At 38.8% G+C, this 26,704-nt stretch overlaps 1 protein-coding gene across 1 annotated transcript in view; it reads left to right on the top strand.

Annotated features, from left to right (window-relative positions):
• Positions 1-26,704, top strand: part of lama4 (laminin, alpha 4) — a 57,517-nt gene that overhangs the window by 23,148 nt on the left and 7,665 nt on the right. The window contains exons 14-30 of the mRNA XM_047388522.1: positions 2,951-3,067; positions 4,772-4,920; positions 5,249-5,390; positions 5,478-5,571; positions 5,664-5,780; positions 11,518-11,703; positions 11,864-12,003; positions 13,261-13,425; positions 14,016-14,161; positions 16,201-16,363; positions 16,459-16,592; positions 19,642-19,813; positions 21,294-21,425; positions 21,509-21,651; positions 21,755-21,884; positions 23,007-23,144; positions 23,354-23,487. Of these exons, the coding sequence (XP_047244478.1) occupies positions 2,951-3,067; positions 4,772-4,920; positions 5,249-5,390; positions 5,478-5,571; positions 5,664-5,780; positions 11,518-11,703; positions 11,864-12,003; positions 13,261-13,425; positions 14,016-14,161; positions 16,201-16,363; positions 16,459-16,592; positions 19,642-19,813; positions 21,294-21,425; positions 21,509-21,651; positions 21,755-21,884; positions 23,007-23,144; positions 23,354-23,487 (2,402 nt within the window). The remainder of the gene's footprint in view (positions 1-2,950; positions 3,068-4,771; positions 4,921-5,248; positions 5,391-5,477; positions 5,572-5,663; positions 5,781-11,517; positions 11,704-11,863; positions 12,004-13,260; positions 13,426-14,015; positions 14,162-16,200; positions 16,364-16,458; positions 16,593-19,641; positions 19,814-21,293; positions 21,426-21,508; positions 21,652-21,754; positions 21,885-23,006; positions 23,145-23,353; positions 23,488-26,704) is intronic.

Genomic DNA, 26,704 nt, shown 5'->3' with positions numbered 1-26,704 from the left:
CAGACTTTTCTTCATGAGGGAAAATTATAATAAAAACAGTACTAGTTAATGGTTTGTAATCCTCCAGGTCACAAATAGGGATATCTTTATTTTCAAACAAAAGAACACCGTCTCCATTAAACCCAAAGTAAAGCTGATTGTCATTAGAACCACGTAGGATAGGGAGACCAAGACTCCTGGATTCTCCTGGGAATTAGGATTACTATAACAACACAACATCAGGAGGATAAGAAACTATCCTGGGTCACTCACATGTTGTTTCCAGTAAATAGGCTTTAAAACGTTCCTGTTAACCACGCCTGAAAGCTTTACAGGGCTCATGTTACACTTCTCAACATCTGCTGCTCAGGAGACCTTCATGGGAGAATAACTGTACATTACACACTTCTAAGGGGGAAACCAATGGAGATAATTCATTTTGATAGAAAATGCAAGGAATGGACATGATACCTGTGAAATTTTACTCTTTTATTAGATAAAGAGATAAAGATTAGATCGATTAGATTAGATAAAGAAAGATTTTTTTTCTTTCCACCTATTTGTGTCTTTCTAACAGGATACCACTGTGAAGTATGGAATATGGGATGAATATTCTTTAAGTTTCTACTTTCAGGGGTCACCACACTGGATCATCTGCTTCCATTTTATCATATACTTAGCAACGTTCTCTGTCACACCAACCACATGTATGTTCTTCTTCACCGGATGCATGAATTCTCTGTGGTCTTCTATATTTCCTACCTCCTGGCAGCTCCACATTCATCATCCATCGTCCACTATGTCCACTTTCCCTCCTCTGTACATGACCTAACCATCTCAGCCTTGCCCCTCTGACATTTTCTCCAAACCCCTCACCCCGGGCTCTCCCTCTGATCTATTCACACTCTTTTTTTGGCGACTCCCAATGAAAATCTGAAGATTTTCAGCTCTGCCAGCTCTAGCTACCAGATTTTTCTTTTACTTTCTCCTGTACTTCAATAAATATCCCTCTGACAAATTTCACCCCTGAGTTTGATCATTTTTCTTTATTTTTACTGACCTATTTTTAATGGGGGTGATACACAGTGGTATGTACAAAAAGAGATATTATGTTTCCTGGTTTTTGGCTTTAGAAGATGTCCTAAAATTAATAACTGTAAACTGTTTAATACAGGTCCTTCTCAAAAAATTAGCATATTGTGATAAAGTTAATTATTTTCCATAATGTAATGATGAAAATTTAACATTCATATATTTTAGATTCATTGCACACTAACTGAAATATTTCAGGTCTTTTATTGTCTTAATACGGATGATTTTGGCATACAGCTCATGAAAACCCAAAATTCCTATCTCACAAAATTAGCATATTTCATCCGACCAATATAAGAAAAGTGTTTTTAATACAAAAAACGTCAACCTTCAAATAATCATGTACAGTTATGCACTCAATACTTGGTCGGGAATCCTTTGGCAGAAATGACTGCTTCAATGCGGCATGGCATGGAGGCAATCAGCCTGTGGCACTGCTGGGGTCTTATGGAGGACCAGGATGCTTCGATAGCGGCCTTTAGCTCATCCAGAGTGTTGGGTCTTGAGTCTCTCAACGTTCTCTTCACAATATCCCACAGATTCTCTATGGGGTTCAGGTCAGGAGAGTTGGCAGGCCAATTGAGCACAGTGATACCATGGTCAGTAAACCATTTACCAGTGGTTTTGGCACTGTGAGCAGGTGCCAGGTCGTGCTGAAAAATGAAATCTTCATCTCCATAAAGCTTTTCAGCAGATGGAAGCATGAAGTGCTCCAAAATCTCCTGATAGCTAGCTGCATTGACCCTGCCCTTGATAAAACACAGTGGACCAACACCAGCAGCTGACACGGCACCCCAGACCATCACTGACTGTGGGTACTTGACACTGGACTTCTGGCATTTTGGCATTTCCTTCTCCCCAGTCTTCCTCCAGACTCTGGCACCTTGATTTCCGCATGACATGCAGAATTTGCTTTCATCCGAAAAAAGTACTTTGGACCACTGAGCAACAGTCCAGTGCTGCTTCTCTGTAGCCCAGGTCTGGGGAATGCGGCACCTGTAGCCCATTTCCTGCACACGCCTGTGCACGGTGGCTCTGGATGTTTCTACTCCAGACTCAGTCCACTGCTTCCGCAGGTCCCCCAAGGTCTGGAATCGGCCCTTCTCCACAATCTTCCTCAGGGTCCGGTCACCTCTTCTCGTTGTGCAGCGTTTTCTGCCACACTTTTTTCTTCCCACAGACTTCCCACTGAGGTGCCTTGATACAACACTCTGGGAACAGCCTATTCGTTCAGAAATTTATTTCTGTGTCTTATCCTCTTGCTTGAGGGTGTCAATAGTGGCCTTCTCGACAGCAGTCAGGTCGTCAGTCTTACCCATGATTGGGGTTTTGAGTGATGAATCAGGCTGGGAGTTTTAAAGGCCTCAGGAATCTTTTGCAGGTGTTTAGAGTTAACTCGTTGATTCAGATGATTAGGTTCATAGCTCGTTTAGAGACCTTTTTAATGATATGCTAATTTTGTGAGATAGGAATTTTGGGTTTTCATGAGCTGTATGCCAAAATCATCCGTATTAAGACAATAAAAGACCTGAAATATTTCAGTTAGTGTGCAATGAATCTAAAATATATGAATGTTAAATTTTCATCATTACATTATGGAAAATAATGAACTTTATCACAATATGCTAATATTTTGAGAAGGACCTGTATTTCTACCTAATATTAAGCAGCCTTTACTCTGTTTACTACAACATTTGGAAGTCATATTTGAAAATCCATCCATCTATTCAGGGATAACACCTAGGGGTTTAAAATGCTCATTTTATTTACTTTCTTTTAAAAAGGACAACCTCACCCAGCAACAATTAGGAATTTCAAACAGCCCTTACTTCAGAATTATGTTACCATTTATGGACCAATGTTATTTTTCTGTTTCCAGGTGAAACAGCAGAGACTGACAGAGGAGCAACTGGCTATCAACAGCACACTGGAGATGAGCAGAGATTTGATCTCCGAAGCCGAGAGGAACCTGGCTGAGGTGGATGCTTTAGCACAGGTGAGATGGTGGGCAAATTCAAGACATCTATGTTTCAAATTTGTTTTAGATCCTTAAATAATCTCAAATAGCCTTCTCTGTTTAGTAATAATTAAACACTATGTTTGCATTTTGGGTTTGCTTAAGAGGTTGGACATTGTCATTCTTTGAACTTCAACTTTGTTAATAATTAGAGCTGCAAAATATATCATTACAATCATCTCCTAAATACCAGTGTGTGAGATATCACAATCACCAATGACTGATTTAATTCCTCTGTTCATTTTTAACTGTAATGCGTTTACACACAAAGTGAAGACAATATAAGTTAATCACAGACAAAATCGTTACTTCTATTTTTCCTAATTTTGTGCGGCCCCACTGGTTGTAGTGCCTAGAATGGGACAGTAATAGAGGTCTAAGTACAAACAAAATCTACAGTTGCAACCAGATATTTAAATACGGTTAAAAGACATAAATTATTTCCTGACATTCTGACATTAAATCAGACTAAATGTGTCTGGTTTTATGTCAGTTAGAATGAAAAATAGAAAAGCTCCTGACTTTCTTCAAATTCAGAAGTTTACATGCACTAATATTATGCCATTAAACAGATTTGTCATAGCTTTGTAAGCTTGTGATAGGTTAGTTCACAAGATCTGAGTTAATTAGAATCACACATGTGGATGTCTTTTAAGGCAACACCTACACCACACTGCTTCTTTCTGTGAAAAGAAACCCGCTATCAGGAAGAGAACTGTGGACCTCCATAAGTCTGGTTCATCCTTGGGTCCAATTTTCAGATGCCTGAAGGTGCCACGTTCATCTCTTCAAACAACTATACACAAGTGTAAGCCGCATGGGAATGTCCAGTCATCATACTGTTGGAATTAGACATGTTCTGTGTCTCAGAGAACAACGGGTTTTCTAGAACGAAAATGAAAGTCATGGTGAAGATGGTGGCTAAAGCTGGTTAGAAATATCGTAATGTTTGGAGACATGTCCCGTGGTCTAATTAGAGTAGAATTCAACTGTCTGGCCATAATAACCATTGTTACATTTAGAATAAAAATGGGCAAGCGTGCAAGCCTGAGAACACCATCCTATTAGCTGTAAAGTATTGGATTGGTAGCATCATGATGAATGAGTGGTTTGCTGCAGGAGGCACAAAATACATGTCATCATAACGAAAGAACACTATGTGGAAATAATAAAGAATCAAGTTCAAACTTGGGTGCAAATGGGTCCTCTAAATGCAAAATTACCCTAAGCATGCTGCGAACTTAGCAACACAATGGCTTAAGGAGAACAAAGTCAATGTTTTGGAGCAACACAAAGCCCTGATCTTAAGACCAGTAGAAAATGTGTGACTAGAGCTGGTAAGGTGTGTTTGAGCAAATAGGCCTACAAACCTGACCCAGTTCAGTCAGGAAGAATGGGCCAAAATTACAGCAAACTGGGAAGCATTTAAACTAAGTCATGCAGTTTAAACATTTTAGCAAGTACCATGGAAGTGTATGTAGACTTCTGACTTTGGAGAAAGTTTGGGTTTAAAAAATCTCTCTCTTATTATTTTGGAGTTTGTTGTGACCTGAACCAGGGCAAGCTTAGTCTGATTTACTGTCAGAGAGTGAGAACAAAATGTTGTTTCTTTTTATTCAGCTTATGTAAATATCTGGTTTCAGCTGTGTTTGTGTGTTTTATATCTGCGTTGTCTGTGTGCAGAATGTGACAGAGTACCATGCCGAGGTTGATGGCGCCAGTCAGAAGCTGACAGAGAAGACGGAGCGTCTCTCGCATGCGGACAGAAATCTAGTTCATAAGGCCGATGATCACGCCTTGGAGCTGGAGAGACAGGCCAACGAGCTGGAGGAGTGAGAAACCTCTCTGGAATTAAACAGTTCCTTCATATACACCCACATGGCTTATCAGTCCAAATAAACCTGAGGTTGATGTTGTGGTAGAGTTTTTTTTTAGTAATGAAATGAGTGCAGCTCTATTGCAAATGGTTTTAGTATATTTAATTTGGGTCTTTTTACATTACATAATGGCAAATTAAGTTCAGTTTTCCTGATTTGCAATAAACATCTTCATCTTTCATCCCCAGTTATTTCATCAATTAATATTTTTTATATTTTAATATTTCATCTGATTAATATTATTCTATGCTGTTTAAATAATTTATCAATCTGTCTGCTCCAGGGATCTGAAACAAAGCGATGCCAATGGGTTCGTTCAGAGAGCAATAAGTGCTGCCAACGTTTATAACAACATAGTGAAATACATCGATGATGCCAACATCACTTCGCTCACCACGCTCAACTTATCTCAGAGGGCAGAAGATGTATGCTATATGACACAAATCAGCATTCAGTTTTCAGATAATTTTATCTCTGGGACCCAATGTGACTTTGTGTTATTTGTGTTTTAGGCTACCAGTGGGATAAAAAGCCATCTTGGTTACCTGGTGAAGCAGAGTGCAAATGTGTACCTGGAATCTGTTTCATTGCAATCAGAACAGCATGGTAGGAAAGGCCCAAGTGTCCTTCACATGATCTCCCTTAATGTCAGTACTGTCCAGTGTGCTTCTGTTACTGAATACATCATTCTCTCACAGACGTATTAACAAAAGTGGCTGATGGTGTGACATACATTGAGGAGACTGAGAAAATCATGGAAAAACATCAGAAAAAGCTTGAAGAGATAGTGAATGACATCATGGTAATTCAGACAGGTAAGAATATGTCAGGTTGTCGTAGCTCATCTCTGTTCCTTCCTGTTTGGGGGGATTCGGCAGGTGTGTTAAGGCCTAAATGCGGGTAAAACAGAGACTGGTCATAGGGAATGGTCCTGCACAGGTCATAGTCCCACAGACTAGTTAACAGTAATATCAGCTGAATCCAACTAAAGGATATCATTTGACAACATTTTTTAAAATAGATCTACATTTCTGTCGAGAGTTTATGAGCAGTCAGCATCTTACTCACAGAATATTAACGTTTTGTTTTAAAACTGATAACCCAGTGAGATTTTGTTATTGAAAATGCATCTAAACAATGTCTTACTGGTTCATAGACATCTAGGCTGATATTTGCTTTATCGGCTAATTTTTCTGTTGTTTTTTTATGTCTAAATTGGTTGTGGTCATTCATTAGAGATCTAAATGTAGACCATTTTTAGCCGAGATTAAATTCAATCCTAAAACTTTGACTTCTGCGGATCTGCCACCCTCTGTTTAATGGAAACCTGGCTCGGTGAGCAAACCCCGGAATGCACAGTACAGATGCTGGGCTTCCAGCTGTTTTGAGCGGGACCTAGCGTTGAAAGGAGGTGGAATCAGCTTTTAAATAAATAAAGGTTGGTCTCCTGATGTCATAGTTTTACAGAAGACATGTAGTCCTCACCTGGAGTCATTTTTTTAGACTGTAAAGCTTTTTATTCACCGAGGGAGTTCTCCTTGTTTTTCTTTGGCCGTTGTTTACATCCCCTCACAAGCCCGCACATCAGATGCTGAAAAACAGCTTCCCAAGTTAATAACAGGCATAGAGAAAAAAACACCCAGACTCTTTCATTGTTGTTCTTGGAGATTTTAAAAGTGCAAATATCTACAACGAACTTTCAAAACACTTGCAGCATTTTAAGTGTCCCACCAGAAATAAAAACACAATGGACCAAAGTAACACAGCTTTAAAATATGCGTATCAGGCTGTCACCGGGGCTGCTTTGGGACTTTCTGATTACCATCTGCTTCATCTCATTCCAACCTATAGGCAGACATTAAAAACTTCTAAGCTCATGGTTCAGACAATAAGGAAGTGGACAGAGCAGTCAAAGCAGATGTTACAGGCCTGCTTTTACTGCGCAGACTGGAGTGGCTTTGAAGGTTCTGCCACTGACCTAAGTAAGGTTGCTGAATCTCTGCAGACACCACACATCCTTGACCCAAATTGTTCAGACTTTTACCTTCAGGTCGATGCTACAGAGCGATATTTGCAAAACCGCGATGGAGACAGCTTCTTTCTCCTGGCTTATCTTCATTAAGAGCAAAGTGGAACAAAAGTAAAATTCCTTGTTTGTGTGCACAAACTTGGCAAATAACTGATTCTGATTGTAAATGTTATGCCTTTACTATAGATCAGCATACACTCCTATAAGTAATGATTTTATTATCATTTTAGTGCGGCAGCATCTATCTGTAATAAACGACACAGAAGTGCTGCTCTTGTAAGAGTAGTAGTTTTGATTGGAAATTCAGATTCATGCTGAACAATTGACATTTTTCTTTTATGGAAACAACTGCACCTTCTCTCTGATATTGTGGAAGCATTATGTGACAATTTTGAGATAAAATCTGTTTGTTTCCATCTGTGCATCCTAATCTGTAAATATATTGTTATTCTTTTCTCTCAAGCTTTTACACTCAAAAATACTGTTCGTTTTTGCACATTGACTGTATCGCAATGTCATAACTGGAAAAAGGATCAAATTAGTTCATTATAATAAATCTAATGACCCTGTTTGAGTTTAGGTTCATGCCCACTGGCAGTTTTCCATTATTTACAGATGTTTTATGGACCTTACTAATTTGTAGGTCTAAGTCAAAGATTAGAGCACTTTTAGAGCAGGCAGTTTTTCTTGGTCTAAATCAAGACTAAATATTTTGGTCAAAATCACAGTGACTAATAGATGAAACCTTAACTTGTTTCCTTATGAGGTCCATCTTTGACTTCATTGTAAAAATCAGTTCGATTGCTCAGTGGGTAGTTTTTCTTGCAAGCTAAAGCTAATACCTAGTTTATGAAGGGGCCAAATTTAAGCAGACAACTACCATCTTAAAATAGGTCTAATTTCTAAAAGGATTTATGCCACTTCTGCTTTTTAAACTTTTAAACTGCTGATTTGTTTGTATTAGGCAGTTATGGACAAGAACGTATTTGCCCAATGAGCAATAGACCTAATTTCAACATTAAAGCTATAAGCAGATTTTGTTTTGGCCAGTCAGTGATGCATTTAATCATAATTGAGACCTATATATTTCATCTTGGTTTAGACCAAGTAACACGGTCTGCTCTAAAAGTGATCTAAGCATGTGCTTAATGTTATAAATCACTAAGGTCCACATAAAAGTCTAGAAATAATGCAGAAAATTCTGTGTATTTTTTAGTTGTGGGTGAAAAATTTATTATACTTTCATATTTACATCATATACATGCATTTTAATATAAAGTTTTGTTTAACATTAGAGCTATACAGGATGTACGCTAACAATTCAATTGAATTCAGTTTACTTATATAGCGCCAATTCCCAACACATGTCATCTCAAGGCACTTCACAAAAGTCAGGTACATACATTCCAATTAGTCCTAACCATTGAACAGTGCAGTCAGATTCAGTTATTTATTCAAATTGGATAAAAAGTTTTTCTATCTAAGGAAACCCAGCAGATTGCATAGAGTCAGTGACTTGTAGCATTCTCTCCTCCTGGATGAGCATGTAGAGACAGTGGACAGTCACTGGCGTTGACTTTGCAGCAATCCCTCATACTGAGCATGCATGTAGCGACAGTGGAGAGGAAAAACTCCCTTTTAACAGGAAGAAACCTCCAGCAGAACCAGGCTCAGTGTGAGCGGCCATCTGCCACGACCGACTGGGGGTTTGATAGAACAGAGCAGAGACACAAAAAGAACACAGAAGCACTGATCCAGGAGTACTTTCTATGGGAAGGAAAAGTAAATGTTAATGGATGTAGCTCCTTTAGTCGTTTCATCTAGGAAGAAAGAACAAATAAACTCTGAGCCAGTTTTCAAGGATGGAGTCTGAAAGAGAGCACATATAATTAGTTACAATAAAAGCTCAGTCAGTAGCTATGTCTAGGAGAGAAAGGGTTAAACACTGAAAGACAGGGCCATGTGGATCTCTGTAGAAGGTGAGCATTAAGTTGTTGCTAGCAGAAGCTTGGACAATGCCCCTCTCCAGAAAGGTGTCACAGGTAGGTGCAGAGTCAGGCCAGGTGTAGCTTCTAGGAAGAGAAAAAAGAGAACATAAAGTTAAAAACAGAAATAACAGCAAATAATGCAAAATTGGAGAGTAGTGTGAGAATGTAGTGAAGAGGGTGAACAGGATATCTTCACTTTCTGGAGAGCCATAGAGGCAAAGTTTAGTTTGTTCCAGATGAAAAATTTTCGCTTTGTAGCAGGAATCACAGTTTCCAAGTAGAACCTCTACCTTCAGCTCCACTGTGACAGTCTTAGAACACAGAGCGGACACAGTACTGACAGAATGTCGCTGAGGTAGATAAGGAAAGTTTCATTTGTGTTAAAAATAATAATGGTACTGCAGCAGTAATAAAAATCTGAATAATGCACATTGAAAGGCCTTAGAGTTATATATAATATATGCACATCGGTGGGCATCCTGATCATTAGCTCAATTAGAGAAGCATAGGACTAGTGATAAGCAGGTCATGATTTTGAGCCTGGTTACATTGCTATTCTGTTTTTTTTTCCCTTGCTAGTCAGTCTCAGTAAAGACACGTCTACTTTTAAACTCCTAATAAACATTTAAAAGTTCACTTTTGAACCAAATTTCTATCAAATTAAGCCTAGATGTCTGAAACCCAATTAGACATTGTTTAGACATACATTCACCAGCCACTTTATTAGGTACACCTTGCTAGTACCGGATTGGACCCCCTTTTGCCTTCAGAACTGCCTTAATCCTTTGTGGCATAGATTCAACAAGGTACTGGAAACATTCCTCAGAGAGTTTGATCCATATTGACATGATAGCATCACACAGATGCTGCAGATTTGTCGGCTGCAGATCCATGATGTGAATCTCCTGTTCCACCACATCCCAAAGGTGCTCTACTGGATTGAGATCTGGTGACTGGAGGCCATTTGAGTACAGTGAAATCATTGTCATGTTCAAGAAACCAGTCTGAGATGATTCGAGCTTTATGACATGGCATGTTATCCTGCTGGAGGTAACCATCAGAAGATGGGTACACTGTGGTCATAAAGGGATGGACATGGTCAGCAACAATACTCAGGTAGGCTGTGGCGTGCTCACTTGGTACTAAGGGGCCCAAAGTGTGCCAAGAAAATATCCCCCACACCATTACACCACCACCAGCCTGAACCGTTGATACAAGGCAGGATGGATCCATGCCTTCATGTTGTTGACGACACATTCTGACCCTACCATCCTACCAGCGTCACAGCAGAAATTGAGACTCATCAGAACAGGCAACGTTTTTCCAATCTTCTATTGTGCAATTTTGGTGATCCTGTTCAAATTGCAGCCTCAGTTTCCTGTTCTTAGCTGACAGGAGTGGCACCCGGTGTGGTCTTCTGCTGCTGTAGCCCATCCGCCTCAAGGTTCGACGTGTTGTGCGTTCATAGATGCTCTTCTGCATGCCTTGGTTGTAACGAGTGGTTATTTGAGTTACTGTTGCCTTTCTATCAGCTCGGCCATTCTCCTCTGACCTCTGGCATCAACAAGGCATTTGCACCCACAGAACTGCCGCTCACTGGATATTTTCTCTTTTTCGGACAATTCTCTGTAAATCCTAGAGGTGGTAGTGCGTGAAAATCCCAGTAGATCAGCAGTTTCTGAAATACTCAGACCAGCCCGTCTGGCACCAACAACCATGCCACGTTCAAAGTAACTTAAATCACCATTCTTCCCCATTCTGATGCTCAGTTTGAACTGCAGCAGATCGTCTTGACCATGTCTACGTGCCTTAATGCATTGAGTTGCTGCCATGTGATTGGCTGATTAGAAATTTGCATTAACGAGCAGTTGGACAGGTGTACCTAATAAAGTGGCCGGTGAGTGTATTTTCTGCTCCAAAAATGCCCACTGGGTTGGTAATTTACTTTTGGACCTGAGTATTCTAAGGCAAAAGAAAAAAAAACCATTGAATAAATGAACCAGTGTGAAGATCAATTATATTTTATAAATATTAACTATATTAGATTTTTACACCAGTGATTCTGACCAGATATGTTTGACATGTTGCATGGGTTTTTAATGGAAAGGTCATTTTTACAGGCACAGTCTTGAATGTGAATAATCATGGACTTCTTTGTAAATAACAGCCTGATTGAAATGTGATGTCAGTTTAAAGCTGTAAAAAACAACACACTAATGAACCACTATGATGTTTTTGAGTATTGTTTTAAGATGGTAAAACTTCATTGTGAGAACAGCCCTGCTTTGACTCGCTTCACCCAATTGAAAACGTAAACTTATATAAACCGAGGGGTCTGCTCAGACTGCTCATAACCTTTCAACTGAATCCAACTTACAAAACTGAACTATGTCTTTTCTGTGTTTAAAATAGGCATTCTTTTATCATCGGTTTTTATAGTGCCCTGCATCAAATGTATATATTTACTGACTGTAGATTTACGCTGAGAGCCATTCTATATAGTTCTGTTTCTCACCAATCTGCAACCATTTACAGACAGAACCCCACAACGTCTGAACTTTTCCTTGGAAGTGGCAGAAGAGACTCTCAACCGGTCGGCAGAAGTCCTTCAGACCATCACTCCCATCAACAACAAAGTGCAGCAGTGGGCTCACAACATGAGAAACAACGAGTACTCTACAGCTGCATATGCAAATGTTGTTGTTTCTGCTAAAGAAGCAGGTGAAGAGTCATTATTTAACAGTGTTTCTGTGTGAAAATTATGACTTATGAACAGAAATTTTAAGCATCGCACTTTCAAGTTTTTTTTTTTTATTGTTGTTATTATCATAACATTTCTTCTGCATTACATTGTTTTCCTGTCCCTGTTTCTGTCCTGCAGTGAAAAACCTGAATGAGCTTGTCCCTGAGTTGCTGAACAAGCTGAAGGTGGTCGAAGACAAGAAGCCTGTCAGCAATGTGACCACTAACATCATGAGGATCAGAGAGCTCATTGCACAAGCCAGAAGTGTGGCCAAGAAAGTTAGTTCATTATCTTTATATATGATGATATGCAACTTCATGGTAACAGTTAAGAACACCGTACTTTCAGTTACATAAAACAAGACTGCTTGGTAACCTTGATACATCCTGCTTACTTAGCCTCCCCTACATATTATTCCTTTGTTTTATGCCAAGCCCACCTGGAGTGAAGTCGTCTTGTTATATCTGGCCAAAGCAAACAGTTCCAGTTAAAGTCCCAGTAGGGTTTAGTCATCGCTACATGCTGATGATGTTAAAACATAAAATATTCTTCCCAACCCTCTAGTTGTCATGTGTGATGTTTTGGCTTGGTGACCTCAAGATGGCGCTCTTTGCTATAGTTTTCTGTAGGTAATGAATATGTTTTTACCTTCCCTGCTCTCCTGTTCCCTGGTGGCAAGAAAAACTTTGGATCCTCATCCAACTTTTTTTTCTCACCGTTCCAGTTGTTGTAAAGTTTTTTAATTATTGTTCTGACTAAATAGGCAAGTTGAGGCGAGTAGCTATTTTCCACATCTGCCTCACTAGAATGACAAGTTTTCCTGCTTTTGTTATTCAGATGACTAACTAAGAGAAATAGGCTTTTGTTCAGTGTGAAATATTGCCACTGCCGTATATCTTTATAAATATTGTAAAGCTTTATACACAGGAGTGCAAATAATTTTAAAGGGTACTCTAACTGTTGAGTCTAATGGCAGTCCAGCCGTATGTGATATGTGTGGTTTGATGATTGAAAACAAACATGTATAAGAATTATATACCACTCACAACACACAATAAAGGTGTCTCCCACCCATTTTTTCACTGTAGGACAAATATAAATGAGGAATAAACTTGAGTTTGGACATATGTGTTTCAAATACTGCAAGATGTAAAAAACAATTTTGCAAGGGTAAGACAATCTGTGGAGGGGTGTTTTTTTTCCTTCAGTAGCATTTGCCAAAACCATGTTTTTTTTTCCTTGTCGCAAATGACAGAGGTTAGGAGCTTGCTGTAAACACCACAGTTGTATTTCTTGGTAAATATTAGCTAACTGAGTCCCAAAACATAAAGCTGCTGCAGAAAATGAATTTTTGCCCTGAAATCAACAAAAAGATAAATTTCCTCAGGTAAAGAAGTCAAAATTCAGATTTTACCTTGGTTTTAGGGTTTCTGTGACTACATTTATCCACCTATGATTTTTCTTTTCTTTGTTTTGGTACTTTATTGTTTATATTATGAGATGCTCTAACACATTTTGGTTTCACATGCCTTCAGGTTCAAGTGTCCATGAAGTTTACGGGACAGTCATCAGTGGAGGTTCATCCGCCCAGCAACCTGGAAGAGCTGAAGACGGTGACATCCATCAGCCTGTTCATGAGGGTGGATCCAGACAAAGACCCAATAGAGGACCGGTTCATCCTGTATTTGGGAGACAGAAATGTGAGGAATCCAGGCAGATCAAACGTTAAGGGTCATCAGTAATCTGAGAAAAGCTGTTTACCCTGATTTAGAGCCAGTGGCCGTGGCACAGATAAAAAGGGAGACAACAGCTAGCAGATATTGAACATTTATTGTAATCTTGGCAGTGAGTGTGAAAAGCTTTGAAGCCTGTCAGCTGGCCCTGACTAAGGGTTTCCAGGAGACGCCTGAAACAAAAGTGCATTTGTGTTCGTTCAAAGTTGGAGTTCATCTGTTCATCTCTATAAATGTTCTAATGCTCAGCCAGTCAGAGGACAGAAACAATGTTGTTTCTGTAGGAATTTGTTGCGTTCCATGAAGTGAAGTCTGTCCATGGTATTTTTATTTGGAATAATAGCCCAGTCTTCAGCCATTTGTACACACAAATAAAATAAATGTATAAAATACTCTTTGCCAGCTGGCAAAGAGTACAGCTCATACTCATAATACAAAAGAGTATTTTATATATTTATTTTATTTGCCAGCTTACAGCTCATACAAGTATTATAAGATGGCAGAATATTGTAAAAGGTCTCAATGGGAAAATGAACTGTTGCTGTTTCTGCTTTCAGGGCAAGAAGGACTACATGGGCTTGGCAATCAAGAACGATAAACTGGTGTTTGTGTACAACCTCGGCCGTGAAGATGTTGAAATCCCGCTGTCCTCTAAGCCTGTCAGTCAGTGGCCGGCAGTCTTTAACTATATCAAAATAGAAAGGTAAATGAGCTTCAAGAGCAAACACAGAACATTTGGTCTGCAGGGGACGTAGTCTGAGATTCCGCATCTTCCTCAGAAAGTTCCTGCAGTGGAAGATTTGTAGCAGAATTGTGCGACCCGCCAAACTGCAACCGCATCCAATGTCCTTAACCCATGAAGAAGGGGGACCCATAACTGGGCCGTCCAACTATCAAATTAAGATCAAGACAAGGCCTCATTTTTGAAAACAATCTTTAAGTTACAGAAAACCTTATTATTATTTATGTTTTTGTTTTTTTGAATAGTGGTAAATAATGCCTGCATTCCAAACACAAAAATGGTTTGGCCGCCAACACAACTTGGGACTCAGCTTGGGTTCATTAAGCTCGCCCCAGTAAAGTGTAGAAAAGCTTGGTTTGTTACAGGCAGAGACAGAAAAATACACAACCTGGATCGGTCCCTCCGCTCTGGTTCCCTGCTAACTCAACACTTTCTGTCTTTTAGCCAATGGACGTTATAATTGAAACGTGAAAATAGAAAACAAATGAGATGCATGCTATAGAAATGAAATATACATTATTTTAAGTATATATGGAAATCTTTATTATTTTATTTAAAAAATTTTTGTAATTAGTTTTGTATGATTACCTCTCATGGTCATGCGCTGCAGCACATCATGAATTTATCCAATTTATAAATTTATCAGCTTGTCTCTGCCTCTGCCTTCCAGTGTTCAGCACTTTGGTAACAACCTGTTGGTTTTAAATATGCTTAAGAAATAAAATTTGACTCGACCTTAAAAATCAAAATCACTCAGTAGGGTTAAAGCTATTCTAGAAATTGTGATTAGTCAGCAGCAGAGTTGCGGTGGAGGCGAACCAATCAGATTTTAGGGTTTATTTAGGGAAACAAGGAAAGATTTCATGATGATAAATAAAACATTTTTTCACTATTTATGTGATTTTACCATAAATCTGATTCAAATTGTGAGTACATTTTCCCATTTAATCACTTAATGCACTAATAAACTCAGGTCTTTAAAATATATAGATAGAATTAACAGTTAATTATTTGATATATCTATTTCCAATTTGAGTTAAATTATCACTTTGGGATTTGAGTCACTTTTAGCCTTCTACACCAGAAATATCATCTAGAATCCAAATAGTTGGTAAAAAGCAGAGAGGTATATATAAATGGTAAATATTCAATAATTTTCTACTAATGCTGTAGGTGGGTGCTCATGTCTTGTCCCAGGCCCAGGCTACGCTGTCAGTTAGCCTGACTGGGAGAAAAACCAAGCATCCATTTTCAATTGCTGTGTGAAAGAGGGAGGCAATGATGTGTTTATGGTGGTAAGTGCTATTTGATTTGTGATTGAGACACTGAAACAGCCCATACCCCTGAGTGGTTGGGGAACAAGGCAATGACGAAAAAGTCTCCTGCTCATATGATGAAGATGTATGTGGTGATCTGTCCAGAGAGGAGGAGGAGGTCAGGAGAACTATTGTTGAGAGCACTATCTTGGAAACCAAAAACTAAATTCTGCCAGCATTCAGGTAGACGTACAGTAATTTCTGCCCTTGTTCTGACCAGTCTTGTGATACATACGGACATATGCCAACGGTCCCTATTCATTGGAACAAAAAGCTTAATGTTATCAACCCTTTCGATGGTTGTTAAAAACACAGGCTTAGTGAATGGAAGCAGCTTAAGGGAACCAAAGCAGTTGTCCGTCACGCCACATAAACTCATGACGGAAGAAACAATCCCTGCATGCTGGCAGAGAGTGCAGAAAAAGTAAAAGTCATAATAAAACACAGTTACGTAACTAATAAACCTTTTATTTGTAGAATAATTAAATTTTATTCAGCTCCAGAGAACATATCATCACACCATATATAGTAGTGCTATTTGTGTTTCATGAAGGCCTGCCTCCAAAGGTTCTCTTTGTGTCAGACATTTTTTTTTAGACTACTTCTGTTTTGAAAAACAGTGGAGGAGCAGATCGTGAATTATCTTTACTAGATCTATTGTTATTTATGATGCTCTTCTTGCAGGTTGGGGAGACATGGGAAAGTTTACCTGACTATTCCCAGTCAGAGCACCACAGATGAGCAGAAATTCATCCAGAAAGGCGAAGCTCCCAGCACAGACTCACTGTTCGATGTCGATCCCAATAATGTAGTGTTCTTCATTGGAGGTGTTCCACCAGATGTCAAGGTAATGACTTTGACAAAGTTCCCTAATCCCAATCCTCCTGTAATCCCAATCTTTCCTGCATGGAGACGGTGGTTTTGTTTTTCTTCCTAAACCAGTTGCCACCTCCTCTGAGTCTTGCCCACTTTGTTGGCTGCATCGAGTTGGCTTCTCTCAACAACGACGTCATCAGTCTGTACAATTTCAAAGAGACTCACGATTTGAATGTAGCTGTTTCACCTCCATGCCCCAGGTACTCATTTACATTATTACAGTTCCTCAGAAAAGTATTTACACTCCTTAACCTTTTTCACATACCGATTTCAATGTTTTATGTGGATTTTATGTGATAGTCCAGCACAAAGCAGTGCATACCTTAACAAGGAAAGAAATAGGCTGCATAGAATTTTAAATGTTTTACAAATAAACATCTGAAATATGTCATGCATTTTGTATTGAGCTCCCCCTCATTACTCTGTAGAAACCACATTTCTCTGCAAATTCAGCTGCAAGTCTTTCAGGGTTTGTTTCTACCTGCAGGGACGGATTTATAAGAATGTGGACCTCCGGTTATAGAGTCACACAGATTGCTTTTATAGATTCAAAGTAGATAGATTTGGCTTTATGTATTTTTATAGCCTTGCCTATATGAAAAAGCAGATTTTCCCAAACACTCTTTGCATTTGTCTTTTCCGCACAAAAAAAACAACCCAACATGTTTGAGCAACTTTGCCAGGCCTGTGTTGTTTCTGGGTTGTTGGGGACCCAAATGACAGCAGGACAGAGGAATGCATATAGCTGAGTGGAGGTTTAATGTGAACGCAAAATAACTTACAGAGCACAAGAAAACCACACAGTAACCAGGAAAAGCGCAAATTTAGAATTCAGCAGTAAATGACATAAACTGTGAGGGGATTACTGTACAGAATTAAAGTACAGAACATAAACTTTGAGGAATCTTAACACGGAGAAATGAACTGAAAATGGAAAGAGAAGAGTGACAGATTGCAAGATAAAGCAGAACACGAAATCAAAGTCCCAAAGATTATGATGTAAGAATTATGATTATTGATTAATTAATATTTATCAAGAATTATAATTTAAAATCATAATTTGAGAAAAATTAATTCCTTTACCAAAAATCCTTATTTATTAATCGAAATCAGATATGTCCTCTGGTGTTGTAATTTGTGGCTCAAAGCCCTTGATAATTACAATTGTTCAATTCTCAGTAATAATTGATAACTATTACTAGATGTTACTGTTTAATCAACCGTTTCACTGCAGGTGGAGGATATTAGACCTTATTTTGACAGACAAATCACTCTTGCTCAAAATAAACACAAACGCTCTCTCTTTATCTACGTGAATATTTATTAAATCAACAGCCCTAATACACCACGCTCTTCCGATTCAATAATCTTCACCTAATCAAACATGCAAAGTTCTGCACAAAAAGGGTAAAATATCTAACCGAACAAAACAAAACAAAACAACCTTGAGTGTGTATGAAAATCAAACCAGCAGTTATGGCAAACAAGTGATAATATGGTGCTGAGCGGAGCTTTGGGAACGGCCCCGCCGAAATGTAGCTCAGTGTAACACACCCCATAGGCTCATAAAACTTCCCCCAAAGTTGGAAGCTCAGCGAACAAAGAATAATAATATTTTTGGCGGCAAACCAGTAAAAAGCAACACGCAGGATGCAGACAAAGAGATGATGAGTATCCACCATGAAATTCTAACGGTCCAACTTTAAAATGTACCCTGAGCTTGCTCTCGGGCGTTAAAACAACACAGCAAAACACACACAGCTTGAAAAGCACAGCGGCTTTCAGATGTCCAACAGCAATCAAAGTTTCAATAAAATATTGCATGCATATACAATTTAGAACACATTGGACTATAAGTGGCAATTCTAAATCGCTCTAAAATCCTACTCTATCCTGCCCGAGCTATTTCATTAAAAAGAAAAAGAAAAGAAAACGGGATAACTTGATGTTGCCTCCTCTGAGCAGAGGGAGAGAAGGAGGGGAAAAAGTTTCCACGCGTCCGTGGATAACTCAGGAGAGCGGTCAGTTTCGTCCTCTGGCCTCCTTGGCGAAAAGGAACGATATGACGGACCGTCAACAGTCGACTGGAACAAAAACCAGGAAGGCGATTCCGCGATTCTTTCATGAATTTTTCTTCTCGTTGGCCAACGGGGGGAGAATGAATGAAAGTCCACGTGGGATTTCTTCTCCAGAGTGATGCTCCAGTTGCGTTGCAACCGTGTCTCGGTTTCCTGCGTGGGAAAGCCCAGCTGGGAGGGAGCTCATTTGTTATATAGCCCACTGTGACATCAGCGCTGCGACTCCCCTTCCTAGTGCCCGCTGGGATTTGTAGTAGCAGACTATCCTGGGGTACAAAATTGCCGATGACACTGAACAGCATAGTGGCGTCCAGCAACGTACAAATAGTCCAGTATTCAGCAAACAAATGGTCCAACAATGAGAAAGTCTATGGTGTTAGAACGAAGTCACCGGAATACATCAAAACAACGGAGACATTGAGCTTTCGCTTAAAGCTTGATGTTGTTTCGCCAGATGTGTTGAAGGTTGAGGGTCTTTGTGTGTTTGTGTTTGGGATGTCAATGTTTTCAAGTATTGCATATTGGATAAAACAGTTTAAAATTGAAAGTGATATTCTATTTATTTTAAAATCTTGGGCCTGGGCTACTGCCACTGAAAGCCCTTGAGGAAGTCTGGTCTACTCTGCTGCTTTGAAGCTCTGGAGACTAAATTTGTTTGTCCAGTCTTCTTTACCAAACAGCTCAGTTTTCATGTTCATGCTAACGTAGGACCCTGCAGCATGATGCTGCCACCAACTCCATGTTTACCTGTGGAGTGACCTCTTTAGTTTGTTGCTTAGTCTTTAGCAATTCTCACACACTCTTTTTTGTAATTAGGTGACTTCTGCAGGTAATAGGGTGCATTGAGGATTTAGGTGAATCAAAGTAAAGGGGGCTAAATATGAATACATGCCGCACCTTTTTGATTTTTATGTGTTAAAAAAAAAAATTCATCATCTATCATTATCTTCCACTTCACAATAATGCACTGCTTTGTGTTAGTCTATCACATGAATTCCCAATTAAATACGTTAGAGTTTGTGGATTTTACAGGATAAACTGTGAAAAAAGCTTGAGGTGTATGAATAGTTTTGCAAGGTAGTTTGGCCTCCAGGGTAAAAAGGATCTTAAAACATTTAGATGGTGTAAAATTGTGTACAAATGCTGATCACGCTTTTTCCTCTGTTGTCAGGTACAAGTTGGCGTTCTCTCAGAGTCGCATTGCAAGCTATCTATTTGATGGAACGGGCTACGCACTCATCCGTAATATTGAGAGAAGAGCGAAGTTCGGTCAAGTCATAAGATTTGACATTTCTGTGCGAACGATCGCAAACAACTGTGCCATTTTCCTCATGGTCAGCGAGGTATGTCTGAAACCGGGATAGTGAAATGGTGCATGTGTGTATGTGTGTGTGTGTGTGTTTATGTGTGTGTATGCTACTGTAGCCAGATTTGATAAAAAACTACTAAGTAAGGGGCCTGGTGCTAACTTTGGACCTGGAACCAGATAGGGTTTAGATCCATGGGTTTTTATTTAGCCCAGGCAGTCACCTATAATTCCACCTGGTCCTCTTTAACACTGAGTTAACCATCTGCTGAGTTAACTGTTACTTGTTGATCTAAATGGAGTTTCCAACTTCAACAAAGCAACTTTTACCCATATATTTAAAATTTTGTAGCAACTGATCCATCTATTGCTTATACACTTTTATCCTTGCAGGGTCACAGGGGGCTGGTGCTTGTCTCCAGCAGTTATTGGGCGAGACGAGGTACACCGGACTTGTCACCAACACAATGGATGATGCTACTATAATATTTTCATTTTATCTGTCTCAGAGATATCAATAATCAACTTGAAGGAGTAAATTTGTTTCCTTAATCAAGGATCCATCTTATTGCATATTTTACAGCATGAAATAACATTTACTTTTAGAGAATTACAAAATTGAGACTTCAATTAAAAACTGAATGTTACATTAACAAAATTTAGAATTAACCTGCCAGTAATCAAACTGATATGTTTTAATGATTTAATAAAAAAACATCAAACAATTATGAAATAATTACTTAAAGGGAAATTCCCAAGGGCATTGGGAATGAATTCAGAGTATCAGAGTACATTACAGCAATCCCTCATACTGAGCATGCATGTAGCGACAGTGGAGAGGAAAACTCTCTTTTAACAGGAAGAAAACCTCCAGCAGAATCAGAAACAAGCTCAGTGGGAGTGGCCATCTGTCACGACTGACTGGGGATTTGAGAGAACAGAGGAGAGACAGAAAAAGAACACAGAAGCACTGATCCAGGAGTACTTTCTATGGGAAAGAAAAGTAAAACATTAATAGTTGTAGCTCCTTGAGTGATTTCATCTAGGAGAGAAAGACAGCTAAGCAGATGAACTCTGAGCCAGTTTTAATGTCTAGAGTAAAAGACGTCACTGGCTATATCTCTCCTAGACATAACCAGTAGCTATGTCTAGGAGAGACAGGGTTAAACACTGAAAGACAGGGACTTTACTCTCTGCTCAGGTAGCTCAAAGAAGTCACTCCATCTTAAACTCTGGGCATGCATCTAAATAAGCAGTTTTTGTAAGTTTCTTAGTGATAAACATTACATGGTTTGACAATCTAAGACCTACTGCCTGATATTTTTTTAGGCTAGTCTCTTGTCATGATGAACACTTCCTGCTAGTCCTGAAGAGAGAGACAGAAATGTGCAAAAAGTCAGATTTCTAGGTGTCCATATTGCTACTTTATGGAAAACGTTACTTTGCTTGTATTAAAATTTCCAGTTAGATTATGTTCCTGTAGCAAACCCTGAAGAATATTTTTTTTTTCTTTACAGGGCAATTTTTTCCTTTTAGAAATAAAGAATGGCTTCCTACGCCTAACGTACGACTTCAGCTTCAGCGATGGACCAAAGCATTTGGAGAATAACTCACCAAAGTTTCAAATAAATGATGCAAAATACCATGAGGTAGATCATCCTCTCTTTCTTTTGACTAGTTCCTCTGTTCCAAGCATATGGTTACAACTGTCCCTGTTTGAACATTGTAACAGGTGTCAGTGATCTACCATCAATTAAAGAAAGTTATCCTACTAGTGGACAAGAGTCTTGTTAAAACTGTCGAGAATCCCAAAACCCCACTGCCTTTCTCAGATATTTACATCGGTGGAGCTCCTTCCAGCATCCTAAAATCTAGGTGAGCTGGTAAATATACCTGCAACCTTGAAAATACAGTTAATAGCAAGCTGCATGTCTTTAGTTTCACAAAGAAAACAACTTAATGAAATGTGTCCACACAGGCCAGAGCTGTCTTCTGTGGCTGGCCTGAAGGGTTGTGTCAAAGGATTCCTGTTCCAGAAAAGAGACTTTAACTTGTTGGAGGAGCCTGGCACTATTGGTATCAGCAGCGGTTGCCCCGAGGAGTCTGTTGTAAGTGCACAATTTACTAACTCACACACCTATACTGATTATACAAAGTGTTTATCTCCAGCAACCATCCAAACACGTTTAATTTAGGAAGTAGAGCCCTGCTCAGACTACAGTCCCCATGTGTCAGTTAGCATCTAGAACCTTGCAGTGCTCTTCACTTTTTTTAGTTCCTCTAGTAAAGATGTGAAATTAGGCTTAAAATAAATCAGTTTCTTACTGTTATAGCATATTCTCACACTGGACCATCAGATGAAATCCTTAACCTTTAATTTAAGTATATTTATTTAGAGAGAAAAAAAAAACTAACATCATTTTTCACAGAATCAGTGGTGACACCCTTATTGTCTTTAATGTTTGTACAACACTTTTTAGCCAGTAGGACAAAAATAATTCTTCTGCCATAACATTTGAGGAGATTTACTCTGAAATCTGTCTCATCTGACCATAGTATACAGTTCCAGTGGAGTTCATCAAACTCCACATGTTTGTGATCAGAGGGCATCTGGTATCACTCATAAACAACCATTGAGGAGAATTGGAGGCCCCAAGATGTTTTACTGCAGCTCTCTAGCAGTGAGCGTTGGAGGGGTTTTTTCCACTTCCCCTCCTTATGAAGATCAAATCAGATCAGAAGGCAATGTTCTCTTGTCTTTCCCATTTTAAAGAGTGGTTAAGAGAAATTCATAAGTATACCCCAAGGAAACAGACTTTTACTTTTCTGACTACATATTTCTAAACACCCTGATCAACTTAAAACGTGATACAAAGATTCAATTCAGTAACACTTGTATTACAGGGTTTGTTGTGGTATTCGTGACTTTATAAGAATTATTATAAATAATATGTTAATATGTTTGGGTTTTTTTCTGCTGACTAAATGAACTTACATTAAAGGTTGTAGTTTTGTCATTTTGCTACTGCTATAATAGAGAAATTTATTTGAAGGATTTTGAACCTGGCCTTCTTGGGCACTGTAACTATGAGACAGCATTCACTATGTCAGAGAAACACACTCACACACATTGACACAAGTCAAATAACTGACAGATCCTACTAAACAGCTTTAAAATGTCCAGTTTGAGAAATGAATGATGCTAAAACTGAAGTGTGTTACTGTGACAGATGTCCCGCGAAGCTTATTTCAATGGAGAGAGCTATCTTGGATCCCCAGCAAAAATCTCACCATTTGACAACTTTGAAGGAGGTCTTAACTTCAAAACTCTGCTGCCCAGCGGACTCCTGTTCTACTACACTGAAGGGGTAAGAACATGTAAACCACCACCACACACACACACACACACACACACACACACTCACAGAGACATATTCCATTTACAAATCTCTGCATTTCCACACCCAGTTTTATTATTATAAAGTAATATTGTTGAATGTTTTTAATACAGCCCATCTGATAAGTAATGAAGAAATAACTTCTGCTGCCTAACTAACTAGAAGATGTTCCTCCTCAGTCTGATGAGTTCAGCATCGCCCTGGAGAACGGAGCAGTAGTGTTGAACAACAGAGGAACGAAGGTTAAATTACAAAAGAAACAATACAATGATGGGAGGACACACTTCTTATTGGCTTCAGTCAACAAGCAGAGGTATGTAGTTCCCAGCGGCTGGTGGCAGCTGTGTTTAGGTTTTAGTCCTACCAGAGACTTCAGTGTGAATACTTCCCCATCCTGTTTCCTCTCTGTTGTGTGTATTTTCAGAAATTGAAGCACTTTCTGTACATATAGTTTCTGATTCTGAACCACATGAGCTCTTTTCAGACAAACACACTTTTCAAATAATGATTTTATTTATTAGGAAAAGAATTTCTCCCAACCAACTTGGCTCTATGTGAAAAAGTAATTGCTCCTAATCCCTGTAACTGGTTGTACCAATCTTGATTTCAACAACTGCTATCAAGTGTTGATGTTTGGCAGTAAGTCTTTTACTTCCCTGTGGAGGAGTTTTGGTCTACTCTTCTTTGCGGAATTGTTTTATTTCAGAGACATCAGAGTGTTTTCACGCATGCCTCAATATTTCAATTAGGTTTGTTTTCAGACTTTGACTATGCCACTCCAAAACATACACTACCAGTCAAAAGTTTTAGAATGCCTTCTCACTTAATGGGCCCTTATTTTTATGACTATTTAAATTGTAGATTCTCACCAGAGACAACAAACCTGTGAATGAACACACATGGAATTTATGTGGTAAACAAAGAGTGTGAAATAACTCTAAACATTTTTATATTTTACATTTTTACAAAATAGCCACCCTTTGCTCTGATGACTGCTTTGCTCTCTTAGCATTCTCTCCATGAGCTTCATGAGGTGGTCACCTGAAATGGTTTTCCAAAGAGTCTTGAAAGAACTTCCCCGACATTCATTGAGAGACGTTAATATTTCAGTCATCACAGCAAAGGGCAGCTACTTTAAGGAATCTAAAATATAACTTATTTAAAGTTATTTGACAATTTTGCTAGACAATTCCATATGTGTTCATTCACAGTTTTGATTCCTTCAGTGAGAATTTATATACAATTTAAATAGTCATAAACATAAATAAAACCATTAAATGAGAAAGGTATTCTAAAACCTTTCACCGGTGGTGTACATTTAGGTTTTTTAGAGCCATTCAGAGATGTCTTGCTGATGTGTTTAGGATTATTGTTCCGCTGCAATACCTTGTGTACCTGAGCTGAAAGACAATGGACTGATTGAAGTTCCCTTTCAGAATATTTCTGGTAGAGAGCAGAATTCATGTTTGGAGTAATTACAGCATGTTGTCAGGGTTCTGATGAAGCAGTGCGGCCCCACACCATAATACTACCACCACCATGTTTGACTTTCTAAATGATGTTCTTTTTCTGAAATGCTGTGCGAGTTTTACACCAGATGTAATGGGACGCGGACCTTCCAGAAAGTTCCACTTTTGTGTCTTCCATCCACAGAAAATTTTTCCCAAAAGTCTTGGGGATCAATGCGATGTTTTTCTCAAATGTAAAACGGTGCTTTGTGTTCTTTTGGGTCTTTGAACTTTCCCATGCATGCTGTTTTGTCCAGTCTCTTTCTTATTGTTGAATCATGAACTCTGACCTTAACTGAGGCCCACAGAGCTTTAGATGTTGTTAATGGTTCTTTTTTAGCCTCTTGGATGAGATGTTGATGAGCTCTTTGAGGATTTTTTGGTAAACGGTAAAAGGTTTCCCACTGTCCTATGTTTTACCCATTTGCCGATAATTGTTCTCACTGTGGTTCTCTGGAGTCCCAAAGCCACAAAGATGTCTTGTAACCCTTTCCAGACCGATAGATGATGAATCAATAACTCAGGCCCTAATGGGGCAAGTGAGGTCTGCAGAGCTTTAGATGTTGTTCTGGGTTCTTTTGTGACCTCCTGGATAACTTCTTGATGTGCTCCTGGAGTAATATTGATACTACTCCTGGGGAGGTTCACCACGGTTCTTCTTTCTACATTTGTGGATCATGGTTCTCACTGTGGTTCTCTGCCAAGTAGTAATCAGGCCTCGGCATGGCTTGTAAAATAAAACTCAGCTGTTTAAAAATGTAATTTATCCTAGCTAATTGATGATTTAATAAGAGGGGCAATTTTTTACTCACATAGGGTCCGTTTGGATTGAACAGATGTGTTTAGTTGATAAATGCAATGATCATTTCAAAATTGCTTTTTCTAATTACTCAGGTTAACTTGGATATTATAATTTGTTTTATGATCTGAAAAATTGAAATGCAACAATAAAGCAGGAGCAGAAAAGAGGGAATACTTTTTCCCAACCCTGGATCGATGGGAATTGAATCATTGAAAAATACAGAAGAGGCCAAACGTTAAACCCAAACAGAAAAGCCATACATGACTGTTAAATGCAGTTGTCAGAAATGTTGCGTTCAAGCAAACAACAAGGGGGAACTAACATATGTCTAAAAGATAAATCAAACATGCCTGTAAGCTGTTGTGTGTTTTTATACTGGAATCACTTTTCAAGATGGTTTTTGAGGTTTTCACAAAGTGGTGGAAGAAAATCTCTGAAATTAATTAAACAACATGAAAACCTAAAAATCTGTCTGCATGTTAGTATCCTAAGTTAGTATCTACTAGTTTAAGTTTGATTCAACTATAAGGAAACTTTCTTCTTTATGTGTTTTATCTCATTATTCTATTTTTCATACAGATTAGTCACAGACAAGACACAATCAAAGGAGATGTTTAATAGTTATTAGTCCTAATCTGTTCCTCCTGCCCAGTGTATCTAGAAAAATGCTAAATAACACAAAGACCAGAGCGTTATGGCACCTTGCAAAAGCATTCACACCGTTTGAGCTTCTTCACATTTTCTACACCTTTAATGTGTTCATTGGGATTTTATGTGACAAACCAACATGATGTAGTGCATAACTGTGCAGCTGAAGGAGAATGATGAATGGTTGTGATTTTTATTAATGCCTCTCTACTTCTGATATCACCTAATTAAGAAAGTGGAGTCTATCTATATTGAGAGGCTCATTGTAACTCTGGAGGAGCTACAGAGATCCACAACACCGGTGATGAATTTGTCGACAGGACAAGCATTAATTGTGCGCTGATCAAATCCGCTCTGTGAGAGGTTTTCTGTTGGTCTATCACATTAAATCCTAATAAAATACAGTCACCTCAATAGGTATGAGCGCTTCTGCAAGGCACTGTGGTCAAATATGAGGTCATGATTCAGTGGGGAGCAATCTCTTGTGAGATTACTACAATTTTGATACAATGCAATTGATGCAATGTTCTGACGTTTCGGACGTGCACATGTAACTGAACCACTTAATTCTG

The sequence above is a fragment of the Girardinichthys multiradiatus genome, chromosome 15, assembly GCF_021462225.1.
Source record: "Girardinichthys multiradiatus isolate DD_20200921_A chromosome 15, DD_fGirMul_XY1, whole genome shotgun sequence".
Classification (NCBI taxonomy): Eukaryota; Metazoa; Chordata; class Actinopteri; order Cyprinodontiformes; family Goodeidae; genus Girardinichthys; species Girardinichthys multiradiatus.
Note: the sequence above shows the minus strand (reverse complement) of the source record. Positions and strands in the feature narration are given on the sequence as shown.